Raw genomic sequence first — 17,672 nt, 5'->3', positions numbered from 1 at the left:
CTAGAATGCACACACACACAAACGCACGCACGCACGCACGCACGCACGCACACACACACACACACACACACACACACACACACACACACACACACACACACACACACACACACACACACACACACACACACACGTCTGGCACTAACTCACTAGCCCTGCTGCTATATTTGAATTCTTCTTTCCCTTCCAAATCCCACGACAGAAATACACCGCCGCCACACCTTGTATGTTCGCAGAAGACTGGACGGACGCTTTGATTAATTATCGGACGGCGCAACAGGAAGCAGGCTTTAATGCAGCAGAACCCAAACCCAGCTGCGTCCAGGCAGTGGCTCATTCCGTTGGATCTCATTCGTCATCGCGTTCCAGCGAGCTTGCTGTGCGCCGTTGAAGGTAGAGTTAGTGAGGAATTTCCTTACTGTGGTACGCCATGGCTTTGTTCACCACCAACCACTGCATGACACACGGTCATGTCCAGGGACTCGGAAACAGCAGGACTTCAGCTTTTGAGTATGAAAAAGTGGCAAAGAATGCCAAGGAAATGGATGCAAATGTAAATTGAGTTGTTATGGCTGAGGGCAAAATACGTGGGGGTATGTTATACCATTTACAAAATGGCCCATCGTGTGTTCATTCAGATTCCCCAGATGGTAGTTAAGCATGAAAGAGAGACGCTATGAAAAGATGAAAAGATAGAAGGGTGGAGGCAAAATGAGGGAGGGAGAGATGAGGTCTCCCAGCGAGGCCACTAGGAGGGGCGATGGGTGTAAGCAGGGAGGGCCAGAGAGAGAAAGAAAGAAAGAGGTGGACATTCGACAAACTGAGGGATAGAAAGAAGTTTATGAGGGGAGGAGGATGGAGATTATTGGAAAGAATCTCTGTGGCTGATGCATGGGATAAAGGTAGAGGACTTCTGGAGCAACACATGCATACACAGAAGACCATCTCTCCCAAGGATTACAATCAGGAAGCACTTAACAAAAAAAACTGGATTAAGGGACACATCTGGATGTGGGTGTGAGCTCATCTCGGACGGATAAATAAATACTCAAGCCTAACTGGATAAACACTCGGAGTGATCTCGGATGGTTCCACTCTGAACGCGGCTTCCTGTGTGGGATTGTGACCCTCAGCCGTCCGCAGAGCGAAACCCTAGCAGGTGTGATCTAATGCTTCCCTTCTTTTTGAAGTCTGAATCCTACCCCAGTGAGCCAATCTAATGATACGCCTCTCCCGTTTCAACACAAGCGCCCCAGTGCCTGTGCTCTTAAATTAAACTCGCCGTAGTCCTCCCTTCAAGTTCCCGGTACTTCAAAGGAGAGCGCAATTTTCCAACAAGGGGTCAATGTTTGTCTATATTCAAACACATCCCATCGGCCTCTCTTGTAATCATGTCAGCGCACTCATTACGTCTGCGGTTTGCCGTGCCATCGCTAGACGCCCGAGTCTGAGCTGTGTGCACGAGTTGAAGGTGAAAAGGCAGCAGTAGGAAAGAGTGAGCAACCCGACCGAGAGGTAAACAGAAGCGGCTTGGGCCAGGTAAACATGTCTCGGCTGCGGCCAGCTGTCTTCTAAACAAGCCGGACATAAATCAACAAGGGGTAGAACGTAGGTCCTCGGTGCCTTCGCGCAGAGTCCTGGAGTATTATAGGCTGCTCTGGGCAGCTTCGGGTGGGGGGGGGGGGGACAGAGAGGAAAGTCAACGTTGGAGACGCGCAGACGGTCTTTTGCGTCTGATGTTGTGGAGTTTATTTGGTGGAAACCTGTGGCGCTGTTCAGAGGGATTAAGGAGAGCCCTGAGTTAGTAGCGGGGGAACAACGAATTCTCTGCTGGGATAAAGAGGAGAAGAAGAAGCGTCGCAAGCCGAGTCAAGAAGGAGACGTGGGAGACAAGGCAGACAGTCAAGGCATGGGGTCGGACTATCCTTCCTCCCGCCGGACCGCGGGCGACTTTGGGAGTTCTAGGAGCCACACGCACGCTTGCTGCAGCTGCAGCAGCAGCAGCAGCAGCAGGAGAGCCAAGGGTCTCCGCTGCTCCCCGCTCCTCCAGCCCAGGACCCTGCTCCTGGTCCCCCTGCTCCTCCTGCTCTCCCTGCCCCTGTGGAGCCAGCAGGCCGAGGCGGTGGTCCACTCCAGCTTCAGGCGGCTCAGCGGCCGGGAGAAGAAGGAGATGCAGAAGGAGATCCTGTCCGTTCTGGGCCTGCCGGGGAGACCCAGGCCCCACCCACCGCTCAGGCCGCCCTCCTCGGCCCCCCTGTTCATGCTGGACCTGTACCACGCCGTGTCGGCCGAGGGCGAGGAGCAGGGGAACGACATCCTGGGTAATAACGGAGTGAGGATGGGCGTGGCCGATGGGCGGGGTCACGTGATCCATGGCGTGCTGCCGACCCTCAGCACGCACACGCCGCCGCTGGGGACGGTGGTCAGCGAGGCGGACACCGTGATGAGCTTCGTCAACCTCGGTGAGTGGTGCTGCTCACCTGAGTGATGTCACTAGAGGTGCTGTTCACCTGAGTGATGTCACTAGAGGTGCTGATCACCTGAGTGATGTCACTAGAGGTGCTGCTCACCTGAGTGATGTCACTAGAGGTGCTGTTCACCTGAGTGATGTCACTAGAGGTGCTGATCACCTGAGTGATGTCACTAGAGGTGCTGTTCACCTGAGTGATGTCACTGGAGGTGCTGATCACCTGAGTGATGTCACTAGAGGTGCTGATGACCTGAGTGATGTCACTAGAGGTGCTGATCACCTGAGTGATGTCACTAGAGGTGCTGTTCACCTGAGTGATGTCACTGGAGGTGCTGATCACCTGAGTGATGTCACTAGAGGTGCTGATGACCTGAGTGATGTCACTAGAGGTGCTGATCACCTGCACCTACTTTTTTGGTATAATACCACAACACATCTAATCACAATAACAATAATATTAAAATGTGTTCATCTTCCTTATCATAATCCTCGCCAATAAGGGTTGAACTTTTGCTTATCGACTTCTACATGAAGAAGAAATTGTACATGTTGTTTAGGAATAAACATTTATGTGAACACCATTTTATACTTAGCAACAGCAGATACAAATGTATTTTGTGTAAAGATCAAATTTCAGATTAAATTTATAGATTCAGATTGATTTACGGGGTTGTGGGGTGATATTTGAATTTGTAAACAATACAGTGTTTGCATTGTATGAACATCTAACCCCTAATTTAAGTTGGAGTTCGTCGTTTCAGGACCAAACATCTGGATATGCTAATTTAAGTAACGTGTTTTTAATTAAAAGCTGGTTAAACGTCTTGGTAAAACTTGAGGGCCTAGAAATCAGAAGTCTCTGATGGTTCTGCAATAAACACGGCAGGCCTTTTACTTTCCTAATGTGGAAGGGCCCTCACTCTAATAACCACCCAGACTACACTCCAGAGACTTTATGAGCAGCAGGCGCAGGGGTCAGAACCCTGCAGCTGTAACACATTACCACCAACTAATCCTATTAGGGTACTATTACAACACAAACACAGGGAGATATTAGAGCTAAGCTTGGGTCTAATTGCTTAAAAAAGAGATTAAACACATTCATCACTCAAGTGAAAGTGTAATCGTTTAACCACAATACTGTCAGATTTTCCTCATGATAACATACACTATTCAAATATATTTTACAAAATCTGCAGCTATATTAAGGAATTCAACTTCATTAATAGTCAGTCATCAGATATCTGAATAAAGTGCAGGCGCCGATACTGCGATAATCATAATACTTTGTAATTATGTTTTATTTTATAGAATAAAAGTAGAATCTAATTTAATTCATTTAAGTACACACTTGAAACCAACTCCTTCAGAGTAATAACCAGTTTAAGACCGTGTGTTTCAGCAGGCTAACAATTTGTTCATGCTAGATTATATCCACAGTCAGGAACATTCTGGATATCTTGAATCTTCTCCATGCCATAAACACGTCAAGGCCCAGCTTATGTTTATCCTTATCAAGGTCCGAATAATTAAACTTCCTCTCCAATGGTTTCCTTCCTCTTGGCCGCTGGAATGCTGCATCATGGAAAAACACTTTGTAATAGGTTTATTCAAATTTAAAATTATAATAATGAATGAGTGGACTGATGTTTAAAAAAGTGTCTGGAGATGCATGAGAGTGTAGACTGTCAGGTTTAACCTTCATTCCTGTAATAATACAAATGGCAATTAATTTATCTTTAGAGATATCAATACCCTTTATTAATGAACTTCAACTCTCATCTTAATGACTTCATTAACCATAATCAGTTTGTGTTTTCTGTTACAGTTTGATACAGTCTAGATTGAGGGTTAAATAGGCAATCCAGTTTAAGAAACAACCGAAAAAGAAATAATAATTGCATTCTGCCATTCCCTTTCAGTCAGTATTTACCCCAATATGTACCCCAAAACATTTATGGAAGCCAGCAAATAAAGGTTTGGCAGAAAAGCATTCAACAATGAAACATGTATCATAGATTTATAGAATCCCATGTTCCATGTGTATGTATTGAATCAAAGGTGTCCAATGTTAGCCTGCATTGTATGAGTGTGTGTGTGTGTGTGTGTGTGTGTGTGTGTGTGTGTGTGTGTGTGTGTGTGTGTGTGTGTGTGTGTGTGTGTGTGTGTGTGTGTGTGTGTGTGTGTGTGTGTGTGTGTGCATCGCCATCCACACATCTGTGCAGGGGAAGACACAGCTGGTTAGAATTACATGTCCCAGTGACACAAGCGGAGAGCGTCAGAGACGACGGAGGAGATGAAAAAAGCGATGGAAGATGCAGGTCTATAAATACAAGCCAGGGCTGTGATTAGTGGTGTGTGTGTGTGCTGCACAGCTGCAGCGGTCAGAGCCCTTAGTCTCTCTAATTACTGTACTCTGCGCCATGTGTGCGTGTGTGTGTATGTGGGGTAAAGACACTGTACGCTGCTTTAGTAAGTGTATGGCGGATGTGTTACTGTATTGTAGGCTAACCTTAATATTGGCCTTTTGTTGTGAGGGAATCCCTGATTTCGGCAGGGTTATCATATTAGACACAGCAAGTTTATAACATCCCACCCGATAAGGAATTTCTCCAAGCATTCGTGTTTAAACACAACGCCAATAAACAAACTAATTGCAGGGGGTTCCCTTGTGTTCTGTATGTACAGCGTAGCTCTTGAGTTCACTGGAGTGAAAAAAAAGAAAGAAAAAGAAACGAAAAGCGATTATGCGTTTATACATCATGGATGTATATTAAAAACGTGGAGCGCGCCAGAGTTGCTCGAACCTCTAGGTTTTAGTTTTGAGAAGTGTATGCTGCCACCTTGTGGTCTGATGGGGAAACGTCTAATTAGAAAAACGTTACACGTTTATGTAGATACACCCAGGGCAGTTGCTAGGAATTCTGGGCCCCCTGAAAGAATATCGGTGTGTGTGGGCCCCTCTACCCCATTCATTGCCACCTTAAATGTTCTTGTTTTTCAGTGTTCTTGACGGTGCCTGGTGTAATACACCCAATTTGTTTCCTTTTTTACATTTAACGACTTAACAAGTCAGAGTATTATTATGTAAATTATGTAATATTAATTGTCTTATTCTCATTTCCCTGATTTGCAACACGTTATTACACCTCTGATTGCAAATACATTTTAACCATTAACCACTCAACAAATAGGTGTGGGTATTTTATTGTATTTAACAATCAAGCACTGATATGCAAAAAACAAAGTGTCCTGGCTCAAGATAGTCCACAGGTAAATATGTAGCATTTAACTTAAATGTGCAAGTGAAACAAAGAGCACATAGAATACGTTGTTGTAAAACAAATATCAAAAACAACAACAAGCCTCATCTAATCTCAATTAAAGTTTAAATTGGATTGTTTGTTCACTGTAAGTCTCATCGCTCACTCACTTCCGATGAGGAAGAGAACCATGGGAAGACCAAGGCATGTGCACACATAGCCCCCCCCCCCGTCAACAATCGCGCCTGCAATAGCGCTCGTCCGCGATCCAACACCCCCCCCCCCCCCCCCCTCGGATTCATTCATATGAATATATGTTAGTTCAGTGTATGCATAATCATTTTGTCATAGAGGCTACTGGGGGCTGTGTGTGGGCCCTAGCGGGCTGTGGGCCCTTATAATTGTCATAAACTTTCCCCCCTATACAACGACGCTGGATACACCTATAAGATATAGATACGCCTACATTTGAGCCTATAAATGTCCCATTTTTCGATAACCAAACCTCTTATAGCATATCAATTAAATGAGTCAGTTAAAACCTCTTGAAAAATCATTAGTAAGCAACAGGTAGACATGTAGGCCTACCAACTATATCTGACCAGATTAGCACAGAAGGCTGCAAACAAGGTTTGCATGGATACAACCCATCTACTTTCAGTGGAATTCAAGCCGCTCCCTTCTGGTCGTAGTTATAGATACCCAAACGTTAGGACCAACCGAGCAAAGAACTCATTCATTCCCATGGCGATAACCCAATTAAATAAGATGGGGGGAGGGGTATGATTAGATTAATATTTGTAGTACTGTGCAGTAGTTTAATTTATTTATGACATAAGGCCTTCTAGGGAAGTGCAATACATTTTACTGTACTTAATTTATTGATGTGTGTATATTATGTGTGATGTAGATGTAGACATCTAGTGCTGTAGATGTCTAGTTCAATGTCTGTGTTGTGGATTATATGTCAATATGCCTGTACTGTACAACAAATTGCCTCTCGGGGCAAAAGTTGAAGTTGAAAAGTTGAAAAGTCTAAGTCAATGTACATTTAGAGCACACATCATCATATACTGCTGTATACTCCATCAGAATGTGAATGTGTTGTATTTCAATCACCTCTTCCTCCTCCAGTGGAGCAGGAGAGGGATCTGCTGCAGCCCCGCCCCTACTGGAAGGAGTTCCGCTTCGACCTCACCCCCCTCCCCCAGGGGGAGACAGTGACCGCTGCAGAATTTCGCATCTACAAGTTCCGCTTCGACCTCACCCCCCTCCCCCAGGGGGAGACAGTGACCGCTGCAGAATTTCGCATCTACAAGACCCTGACGATGGGCCAGCGGGCTAACCGCACCCTCCATATCTCCGTCTACGAGATCCAGCGAGACAACAGACACAGGTCGGAGCCTTTCAGAGACGGGTGGACACTGGGTTGAGGTCAGAGCAGGGGGTCAATTTAAAACAATATTGGAATTATTTTCCTACAGGCTATGTTGATGGGTTATTTAAATTATTCGATTAGGATTAGGAATCAATAAGGGTGTCTTCCATACAATGGTAAGACATCCGGTTTTTAGGCCCCTATAGCAATGAAGGAAAACCAATAGGCTCTAATCCTAAATAATGGATTTTCCACTAATGTGCTTCCAGTCCCAGAGAGCCTGAACTGGTTCTGTTGGACACCCAGTCTGTCCCTGCCGGCCAGGAAGGTTGGCTGGCCTTTGACGTCACCTCCGCCTCCAACAGCTGGCTCCTCCTCCCGCGCAGTAACCTGGGGATACGGCTCTACGTGGAGACAGAGGAAGGTGGGTCTCGTGCCAGACATGTGCCATGTTGAAATTTTGCTCACAAATGGCGCCCTATATAGTGCACTGTCCCGGAGTCAATCCATCCAGGGAATTGTTCACTATAAATTCTGTTTTTCTGGTCCACTTTGGCAGAAAATGATGGCTATATTTAAAGAGGATAACGCTATAGCTAACAGTGGATACAACTCAAGCCACTAGAGGCTGCTCATGGGATAACTTGCAGTGCAGGTTTAAAATATGTAGGGTGAGTGCAGAAGTGTGTTTTAAACCGTGTCTTTGTCCCCGCAGATCGGTCCCTGTCCGCAGGCTGGATCGGTTTGGTTGGGCGCCGGGGCCCTCGCTCCAAGCAGCCCTTCATGGTGACGTTCTTCCGAGCCAGCCAGATTCCCTGCCGCCCACCGCGCGCCCTCAAACCAAGCCCCCGCAAGAAGAAACACAAATACGACCTGCCCGTCCCCAGCATACATGGTACGGTAATTAACATGGCCATTTGTGGAATATTTGTCTTCTGGTGGTTACCCCACTGTTAGTCACCGTTGGTCATTAGCACAAAAAAAAACAAATGAATAGACATTATTTATTTTTTAATTAACAAAAAGCAGTAACAACAAATTCATTGTGATTCTGAAATGTTTCCAGTATGAATACACATCATCTCAATGTGTCACTGTATCACAGTTATGAAAAGTACCTATTTTAAAATGCTTAAGTGAGGATTTAAATAAAATCACTTTTAAAATGCAACATAAGCATGGATGGAAAACTAAACAGATGTTTGCGTGTCAATTGGTCTTCCCCTGGTTCAGATCACAGTCACGCAAACAGTGGGCTTCAGGCGTGCAAAAAACACGAACTCTACGTCAGCTTCAGTGACCTCGGCTGGAAGGTGGGTCTGATTATTATTAGCAAACTATATTTTACCTAACCAAAGTTTGCTATATAGCTGGACTTACTTTGTTCTTAATCGTAAGCTCTGATATGGACTAAATGAAGCCATACTTAATATCAGTCATTCATAGTGACGGTAGAAGTGCTTTACCTTTGTTTCTTTCAGGACTGGGTGTTGGCCCCTACAGGCTACTCTGCCTACTACTGTGATGGGGAATGTCTTTACCCTCTGGGCTCCTGCATGAACGCGACCAACCACGCCCTCATCCAACAAGTGGTCTGTACCCAATCCACCACTCACAGGAGAACCCTTCACAACCATTACTTTGGAGTGGAAAAGTGTTGTTTCGGTTTAGTTTTGGTTCAATAAAGGTGATATCGCTCTAATAAAGGTGGGATCACAATATTGCTTTGATACTTTGTAAAAATGCGCTTCGATTTAGCCTCAGCCATTGGAGAGCAAATTGTTTGTTCAGCGCGATCTTGGGTAGTTCCCTTTTTGCTAGGTTTGCAACGTGGGCATGAAACTTCTTCATTTAGCAAAAATGTAAAATGACCTTTTGGCCACTGCAAGATTATTTCAGTTCCTCCTACCAAAATAAATATTGTTTCACTTTAAAGAGACATATCTATATTTTTGTAACATCTAATGTGCTTCTCTCAGGTGCATCTGTTGAAGCCCGCGGAGGTGCCCAAGGCGTGCTGTGCGCCCACCAAGCTGAGTCCCATCTCGGTGCTCTTCTACGACGAACACAACAACGTCATCCTCAAGAAGCACCGCAACATGGTGGTGAAGACCTGCGGATGTCTATGATACCTCACCACGCCCAGCCCCAGCCCCCAGTAGCAGAGGTGTTCGGTATATGTTCTTTAAAGGGGACATATAATACCACCAGGTGTGAGTGGGATTAGCCGTTGCAAGCCGTTTTGAAAATGTGCCACTTCTGACATCACAGGTAGGCGTGTCCACCTAGTTGTATGACGGATAGATGGGCAACGTTTGCTACAGTCCACTGGGTAGGCTGGTACGCTGATCTATCCAGCACACATCTAGGTGGACACGCCCACCTGTGATGTCAGAAGCTGCACATTTTTTTAAAACGGCTTGTAACGGCTAATCACACTCACACCTGGTGGTATAATATGTCCCCTTTAAAGGTTGTTGTACAGGCTGAAATGAGGTGGAATGATTTATAATGGTAATTATAATGAAACCCATTTACGCTCTGAAGTGCTAAACTGGTTTGAGAGGAGGCAGTTGCTCTTCACCTCTTAGCGTTGCGTTAGGAGGTCCTCTGTAATGAAGCTCGGAGATGATTTCGATTCTCCGAGCATTGTTCTCAAATTCTCATGGCCATATGGCCATGAGGTTTAAGCCCCTTATTTTGACTATAAATTCATCGAGTAGGATATTGTATTGTTGGACATGATGTATAAACAGCTGGATAATGGCATACTGTCCACGCAATCTCAGTCATCTTCGAATACAGGGTAGGATAGGATCATTCAAGTGACAATGCAATTCTAAAATTTGCATTAAGAAGTGCACTCTATCTGATTCAGATGTTTCTCTTGTGACCATCTGGAAAGATTGGATAGGATCTCTAGGGTCAAAGGTCAAATCGTCAGTTTGTTTGATGTAGCGTTTATAAAGAGTGGTACTGCATGCATAGCATAGCTGCCTTGAAGATTTATTTAGGATTTACTATGTTTGCCTAAGCTGATTTAGTTCATCTAAAGATATTGCCCTTAAGCTAGAGTGGACAGTTTAACACTGTACTGTGTGATGAGACAAGATACAAGTTTGTGTGTTCAAGTCTACCCTCCAAGCTATCCAATTCCTGTTTTAAGTGAAAGTAAGACTTCCTCCATCTGCGTAGTTTTTATAGCCACCCTACACATGATTTCACAGAATATTCTGGTGACGTCTCTGATTTTATTTGATATATAATCCTATTGTTTCCGAGTAGGAAACATCAGTTTTGTCTCAATACTGTAAATATAAGGCCGTATACAGATACTTTAGTTCCAGGAAAAATAATGTTTGGTTGAATAGACCATATTTGTATTGTTTTAAGTTTTTGCTAATAAAATAAATAATTATATGCTTTTTCCAATATTTGATGCCAGGCTATATTTTGTACATTTTTCACATTTCACTCAGACTAACTTGATATACATGGTAGCATATGACATTTGATTTCAGTCACTAAGATTCCAGAACTTCCTGTCTGGGATTAATTAATACCTTCCCCATTCAATTACAACACCAAATATAAATTGACTTTGATGTTACATTTTCAATGTCATAATCAACCTCTAAATTGTGATCAGCTGTCCCACTATTACAAAAGGTGCTTTGTAAAGTCATAAATAAAGGGTCATTGTTGTAGTGTTACTTTAAATACATTGCCGTTTATTGAAAAGGGTAAAAAGCAAAAAAATACATCAGCAGTGGAAACTAATTAGTTAGCCTTTTATACTTCACTCGCATGATGCTGCGCAAGTTTGTATATTTATATCTATATATAGATATATAAAAAAACAAAATGGCTACGTCTTGGCATTTGCTTGAAATGTCATCCTAAACGTTCAGTTCACGTCTGTGAATTAAAATTAGTTGAAATAGTGATTTAGAGTCCACAAGAAGGTATACGTGCATAGTTCTGGAACCAATATAATTCTTTTTTCCTTAAGCATGGATCCTGAATGTGGCGAATGTCCACCCTTACATTCTATCCCTAAGTCTTGCACCATGAGCCTTATTCACCTAATGGCCAGAACAATGATGTTGAGTAGTAGAATGAGGCCAGTCAGAACAACGGTTACCTCAGTCCATGGGGAAAGGGTGGGCAGCGGGAGTTGCATGGCAGGGTGGGCAGGGGTGCAACATTGCAACAGTGAGGCATGGATGAGCAACACTCAAGGTGACTAGGTACTGTTGGCATGACCGAGAGGAAAGAAGCAAAGCGGAACCAGAGCCTCTATTTTTGCGCATTGTTCGGCCTGGAAAGCCTTGGTCCAAAAATGCTAAAGACGTTCAAACATGGGTGTTCTTTGTTTTGTCCACAACTTGTATTTAATCATTTAAAAAAAGCACAAAGAATTTAGCTAGTGGTTTGCTGTGCAAGTCCAGGTTCTTGATGCAGGATAAATGACAATGTTCATATTCACTCAAACACAAAAATTACACGCCTCTATAATGATGTGTTTTGGCCTGACCTAAATATATTTTAAAGGGGGTGTGGCGGCTGTTTGCTTTGTGGCTGGTCATTAGCAGTATCAGGCAAAAGTAACCGTTCTGTTCGTTATGGACTATTGTGTGACACAAAGCAGATAAGCTGTTTTGCTCAAAAGACAAATAAAAAATAACAGATGCTGGTTTACTCAATAGTGTTCTTTTCCCAACATGCACTGACACACAACATATGCATCATCACCGCTGAATAAAGCCATTCTGTCCATGATATTAACAAACACAGGGGTCCCAGAAGTCACCGTTGGGGGATCTACTTTTTCCATCAAGTCATCGTCATTATGTATCTGTAAGGATAAAAACAAAAATGCAAACAAGTAAGAGACTTTCTGTCCAATAATCCTCTTTAATTCAAGTTACATGGAGGCAAGGCGAGCTTAATCAAAAGTGGCATTCATCCATTCAACTGATCAATTTAAATACCCCTCAGGGAGTTAATTTCATACGAGGGGGATGGGGGCATAGAGATCCAAGTTGCAGTAAAATATATAACCAGCTGCGCCAAGACATAGCTGCAGTTTTCTTCATTAATGCAAGGCACCGGTGTCTCTCTTACCCATCACTGGGGCAGGGGACTCCAGCCTGTGGCTCTCCTAGGCCTTGACGTCCACCAGCTCCGGGGGCATGGGGGACTTGGGGTGTTTGCTCTCAAAATGCTGCTTGAAGGTCTTGGGGTCTGGCATCATTGTCTGGAGGGAGAACAGCGGGCAAGTTTTAATTCACCACACAGAGCGCCACTTAATCATGATGATGAATGGGTTATTAACCACTGTATCCCTCCGGGTCCAGTACCCAGCCCAAATTGCGCATTGTATTGCCCACCCAGATACATTTGCATGGTGCTCACGGATACTTTAGGAAGGTGCCTTAAAGCGAGTGAACAGATTTGACTGTATTTTGTCTCAACCGATGCTGAGAATGTGACATGTCTGGTAGCATACAAAAGCCAATCACACAAATTATACCACCGAGAGCCGTCATTAAAAAGGCATAGTTGGAAAGGTCACTTATTTTTATATACCTCTATATATTTGATGGTCACAAACTGCTTGTAACCAGGGAGATAAGCATAGATATACCAAGTGCAATCCTCAATACCTAACATGATGAACAACATTATAATATTAGAATAAATTCCTTCTTAATAAGAAAAACAGACAAACAAACTCGTGAGACAGTAGCAGTGAAAAACCTGTAGCCCTATAGAACTCACCCTGCAGACAGGGCAGGTGTGGACCAGAGCTGCCATTGCTGATGACTTCTGCTCAGCCAAACCGCCCTTCTTTTTATCTGAAGCCTTCTTGGCGTTCTTCTGCTGGGACTGGATCTTTTGCTGCCCGCGAGCCATGATCCTAGCTATGATGGGAGAAGCATAGAGAGATTACAAACTGTTCGAGCCCTTGAATAACAATATATTAACATAACACCAGTCACATGGGAGTGCAATTGGTACGAATGTATTTTTATTTGGGATGAACTTATAATAAGTTATGATACGTCTTCGGTGGCTATGTACTATTGAGGTGACTAGATCCCACACATATGTGTTGCCCTAGGAATAGCGGGGGCACTGTAGTCATGAACAATCGATATCTTCGGTTGAAACCCAACACACAACAAATGGTTAAGCCAACAGCCGGCCTTCTAGGTCAAGATTCAGATTGGAGTTCAACTTCAACCTTAATACTACCGTCACACCAAGTGTTATATGAGAAGTGTTATCGGGTTACAGATAGTCTTCAATACGCCAACACAAGCAGACATATATTACGGATCAACTTATACACATGGTTCGTTTAGACACGTCTTCTTCCACACGGTGGCCTCGCTAAGCTAGCTCCGTTAGCCGAACGCGCGACATCAAATAGCGCTCTTCTAAAGGACGATGTGGCCCGCACGTACACTAACATGAAAACCCTTTCCATAACGAGTGGATTTTTTGACACACAAAATAGTGCTTTCCCTTGAAAAGTATACCAAACGTGATTCTGAAAATGTACCTTGTATCTCGCTCGATTTCTTTTCTTCTGTCGCTTCCTTTTACTGAGACTTTTCAGAGGAATCTTTAGAGAGGGCATTTGGCCACCTCATTATGCTGTACATCTACAATAAAATATACAGCGCCATCTAGCGCCGCCGCCATATATGGCTTTCAAAATACTATTAATACAAGTGCTGAATAACCACTCGTCTACTGCATTTATTAAGAAAAGCGTGAGCTGTATTGTCGCCTATTATACGTTTTTCTATATTCGTACATGCAAATATTCCATATTTATTGTAACTGGCAGGGGACAGAAGTAATGCTATCAACATTTGGCAATATATGCATTTTGCATACATTATATATTATATTGCATATTGTGTGTGTGTGTGTGTGTGTGTGTGTGTGTGTGTGTGTGTGTGTGTGTGTGTGTGTGTGTGTGTGTGTGTGTGTGTGTGTGTGTGTGTGTGAGTGACGGCTCGATGTACGTGCATGGTTTGAATTTCCCAAACTGGATGAAGAGACAGCAGGGGACGCTGTTGAGCACAGAACGGTCGCCTGGCCGCTCCATAGACGACGTCTACTTCCAGTTGCCCGCGTCGGTTCCATTTCAAACTGTTGGCCTCACTTAATTAAGTCTACCCGTAGGTAAAGTCCTACATGTCTGAAATAGGCTTGTTTGTGATCACCTGCAATAGCATGAAGGGTTTAGCTATGGTTGAGTATGCTGGTTTCCCTATACAGAATTTCATATTCAGTGTTTGATTTTCAGTGAATGTGAGGAGATACCCTGGTCTTAGTGTGTCTCTACTGTCACTGTGTGTGTGTGTGTGTGTGTGTGTGTGTGTGTGTGTGTGTGTGTGTGTGTGTGTGTGTGTGTGTGTGTTCGTCAAGCTGCTATTATGGGATGGGTCTGCAACTTAGTGAGTTGATGAATGTTGATGAATGTGGTTTATCAATGTTTAGATTTGAAAAGGAAGTGTCCAGCAATATGTCCTTAATCTTGCCTCTGGTTCATGATTCCAATACTAAACATGGAAATCAATGAACCCTGAGCGTTTTTCATGAGGGTAAAGTGGACTAATATGAATTGCAAAATATTATTGTCTTTATACAGGTTTCTGGATTATTAATATTGGTTCTGACTATTGGGGAAACTGCCATGTACATTAAGTTTGTAACTTACCTGTGTGGTTCGGTCCACCTGATTGGTTGAAAGGAAATGATATAGAACTTCTTGCTAAAGCTGCTGCTTAAGGCTATAATCTTAATGTTGTTATGGCTTTTAGGTTAATATAGAATAGTACATTAACCATATAGTAAGATCATCTACTCTAGTACTACTGTGTAATAGTGTAAAATGTAATGATACACCAAATAATCGTGACAACACGTAAACGAGCAGGTAACCAACATTTATTGACCATTATCAACTTTACAATAAAACCAGAAACATCTGTCAACATTAGCAAAATAAAGAACAAAACTCAATCCAATGTATTTACATAGACAAAGCAGATTCAGGCTCACACACAACAGATAAACAACTGCTTTGTTTGAACCGCAGCGGTGAACATAGCAAGCCTTATGTGTTCTCTTCTTCTAGAATAAGGTACAAATTAAAATTGCCTATGTTTTTTTTATATTTTCTTTAAAACAAACAAGACGGAGCTTTTTTTTTTAATCATCGAGAAGGTCCTCTATAGTACACCACAAAATACTGCAAATTTGGGTTAAAATATCGGAATGTAAAAAGTCTTTTAATTTCTGATTTCTTTTTTTTGTATTTTTTTTTTGTTTTGTGTTTTTATTTCGTTTAGTTTTTTTTTAACTCTTCTATTGAACAGTCGGTTCAAGTGGTGGTGGTGGTGGTCTATTATCGCTGCTCGAGTCCACTGGAAGGAGGCATCTTGAAGCAGTGGCAGTGGAGGAAGAAGGGGGGGGGGGGGGGAGGGGTCGGGAGGGGGTCGGGGGTGGGTGGGAGTGCGTTTTCTGATGCCCCAAAAAAAGATGCTTTTTTAGCTCCTTCCACTTTCCATCCTTTCCATGGCCCGGTGTGACGAGGGCAGAGGGACTCCCGTCGCTTTAAATCCATGCTCCAGCGTGGCGAGGAACAGACCCACAGCACTAACACTCAAAGAGCTGCGTCCGGATACTGAAAACCAGGGAAGTGAATCTAGTGAATCTAGTCTGCCGTTACCATGACAAAAGTGGCACGTCGAAGGAGTCTCTCACATACATGTGTATATATTTACATATACCCATACATATGTCTACATATACACATATATATAAATATATATATATATGCTCTTTAATTTTTCTCTTTCTTTTTTGCTCTCTCTCTCACTCTCGCTCTCACATGAAAAACAGTTCGTTGAGACACAGTTCACTCCGGTACAATCACTCTTTGTTTTCAGACGGGGTGGCACTCGGGCTGGTGGTCTCCTCCGTGGGTTTTGTGGCCTCAGGTGCCGGAGCGGCCTCTTCCTTGGCCTCCTCTTTAGGGGCCTCCTCCTTGGCCGGCGCTGCGGCCTCCTCAGCCTTGGGGGCAGCCTCGGCCGCGGCCGCTCCTCCGGCCGCGGCCTCCTCCTTCTTCACCTCCTCCTTCTTCTCCTCTGTGGCGGCGGCGGCGGCGCCGTTCTCAGCCGGTTTCCCCTCGGTGGGGCTGGCGGCGGCGGCGGTGGTGGCCGCCTCGCCGGCCGGCGCCTCCTCTTTCACCGCCTCGCCGCCCTTCTTGGTCTTCTTCAGGTTGAGCTTGAAGTTGAAGGACTTCTTGAGGGAGAACTTCTTCTTCTTCTTCTTGGGGGTCTCCTTGGCAGCCCCGGCGTCCGCCTTGGCCGCCTCGCCGTCAGCGGCGGGCGCGGGCTCGATGGCGTCTCCGCCGGCGGCCGGTTCCTTGGCGGCCTCGGCCGAGCCGTTGGTGGCGGCCGTTTCTCCATCGGCCTTGGCGGAGACCTCGCCGTTGGTCTTGACGTGTCCATTCTCCTGAGGAATGAGATAAAAAATGGCATTGATGTAATTGATGACTTTTCTGTTATTCTCTAAGAACCCCTAAAAAAAAAATCGAACTTCTTGTTTAGAAAAATACATGTTCATTCACTAGACATAAAGACAATAAGAATAGTGTGTTTTCCATTTAGACAAGAACCTAAAACGTCGTCGTTTTCGTCAATTAACCACCGTGTCGCCAGGCGAGCTCGGAGGCGACGCCTTGTAGTAACGCGGTACGGCGATAGGCGGCGGTCGCGCTGCACAAACCGCGGAAGGCTCGCCATCAGACGCCAGACAGAGACCGTCTTCCAACAAAGAAAAAGGTTGTGGCAACCGATTTAATGAAGTGAAGTCGGCAACTTCCCTTATCGCGATGCATTTAAAAATGAATCAACAGCTAAACGAAACCTCTCCTCTCACATCCGCACAAAAATGCACAATAACAAATAAGAATCAATTCATATGACATTTCATGGTCCCATCAAAGCGAACCGTTCTTGTCTAGACAAGTTGGGTTACTGCTGCAGAAATTCACAAACGGCGTGTGATTCTAATTTAAATCAAAATTAAGACTTTATTTTGCTAAACAGGTGGCCGTGCATCAAATAATAGGGCAACTAGGCAGACGCCTGCCTACGTGCGCCCTGCCGTCCTCAGACCGCCCCCTCCCCCTTCATGAATGACACCGTGAACATCGTTGGGGGCTTTGGATAGGTAAAATCGCCGAACCCACCCTAGCTCCAGGGGCTCAAATACCGACAGCGATTAACATTAATCAATGGAATCAAGTCTTATACGGTGAGTAATTGTTTGGTGATGTTAAATATGACCGACATTCTCGGTTTCATTTCAAATCGGATCCTCCCGCGTCTGAAACAAGTGTCTGGCCACACGGTCATCAGAGGACAGGGCAGCTCATCGTGTGATATCAACCCCAAAAAGTCTTAAAATTCACACCAAAACAAGGGTAAAGGTGACTTAGTAAACACACATCACCCACTGTATGTTTTTG

The 17,672-nt window shown here is 44.3% G+C and overlaps 3 protein-coding genes across 4 annotated transcripts in view; 1 reads left to right on the top strand and 2 right to left on the bottom strand.

Moving 5' to 3' along the window:
- Positions 1–1,706: 1,706 nt before the first annotated feature.
- bmp8a (bone morphogenetic protein 8a) lies at positions 1,707–9,330 on the top strand. The gene is made up of 7 exons (XM_084484594.1): positions 1,707–2,462; positions 6,868–7,129; positions 7,381–7,535; positions 7,827–8,006; positions 8,345–8,424; positions 8,593–8,703; positions 9,091–9,330. Exons 1-7 carry the CDS (start codon positions 1,910–1,912, stop codon positions 9,238–9,240), a joined length of 1,491 nt encoding a protein of 496 aa, XP_084340720.1. The 5' UTR covers positions 1,707–1,909; the 3' UTR covers positions 9,241–9,330.
- Positions 9,331–10,821: 1,491 nt separating this feature from the next.
- On the bottom strand, positions 10,822–13,766 carry LOC311364866 (zinc finger protein 706). 2 transcript variants are annotated; one of them, XM_084484357.1, is made up of 4 exons: positions 13,683–13,766; positions 12,896–13,034; positions 12,239–12,371; positions 10,822–11,969 (listed from the first exon to the last, which is right to left on the bottom strand). In XM_084484357.1, exons 2-3 carry the CDS (start codon positions 13,028–13,030, stop codon positions 12,276–12,278), a joined length of 231 nt encoding a protein of 76 aa, XP_084340483.1. In that variant the 5' UTR covers positions 13,031–13,034; positions 13,683–13,766; the 3' UTR covers positions 10,822–11,969; positions 12,239–12,275. The 2 variants fall into 2 exon arrangements, with proteins under 2 accessions (XP_084340483.1, XP_084340482.1); XM_084484356.1 differs by having other exon boundaries at positions 12,896–13,038; positions 13,683–13,739.
- Positions 13,767–15,060: 1,294 nt separating this feature from the next.
- marcksl1b (MARCKS-like 1b) overlaps positions 15,061–17,672 on the bottom strand; it is a 2,960-nt gene continuing 348 nt past the window's right edge. Inside the window, exon 2 of the mRNA XM_084484452.1 lies at positions 15,061–16,654. Coding sequence (XP_084340578.1) covers positions 16,070–16,654 — 585 coding nt within the window. The 3' untranslated portion in view covers positions 15,061–16,069. The remainder of the gene's footprint in view (positions 16,655–17,672) is intronic.

The sequence above is a fragment of the Micromesistius poutassou genome, assembly GCF_964030765.1.
Source record: "Micromesistius poutassou genome assembly, chromosome: 20".
NCBI lineage: Eukaryota > Metazoa > Chordata > Actinopteri > Gadiformes > Gadidae > Micromesistius > Micromesistius poutassou.
Note: the sequence above shows the minus strand (reverse complement) of the source record. Positions and strands in the feature narration are given on the sequence as shown.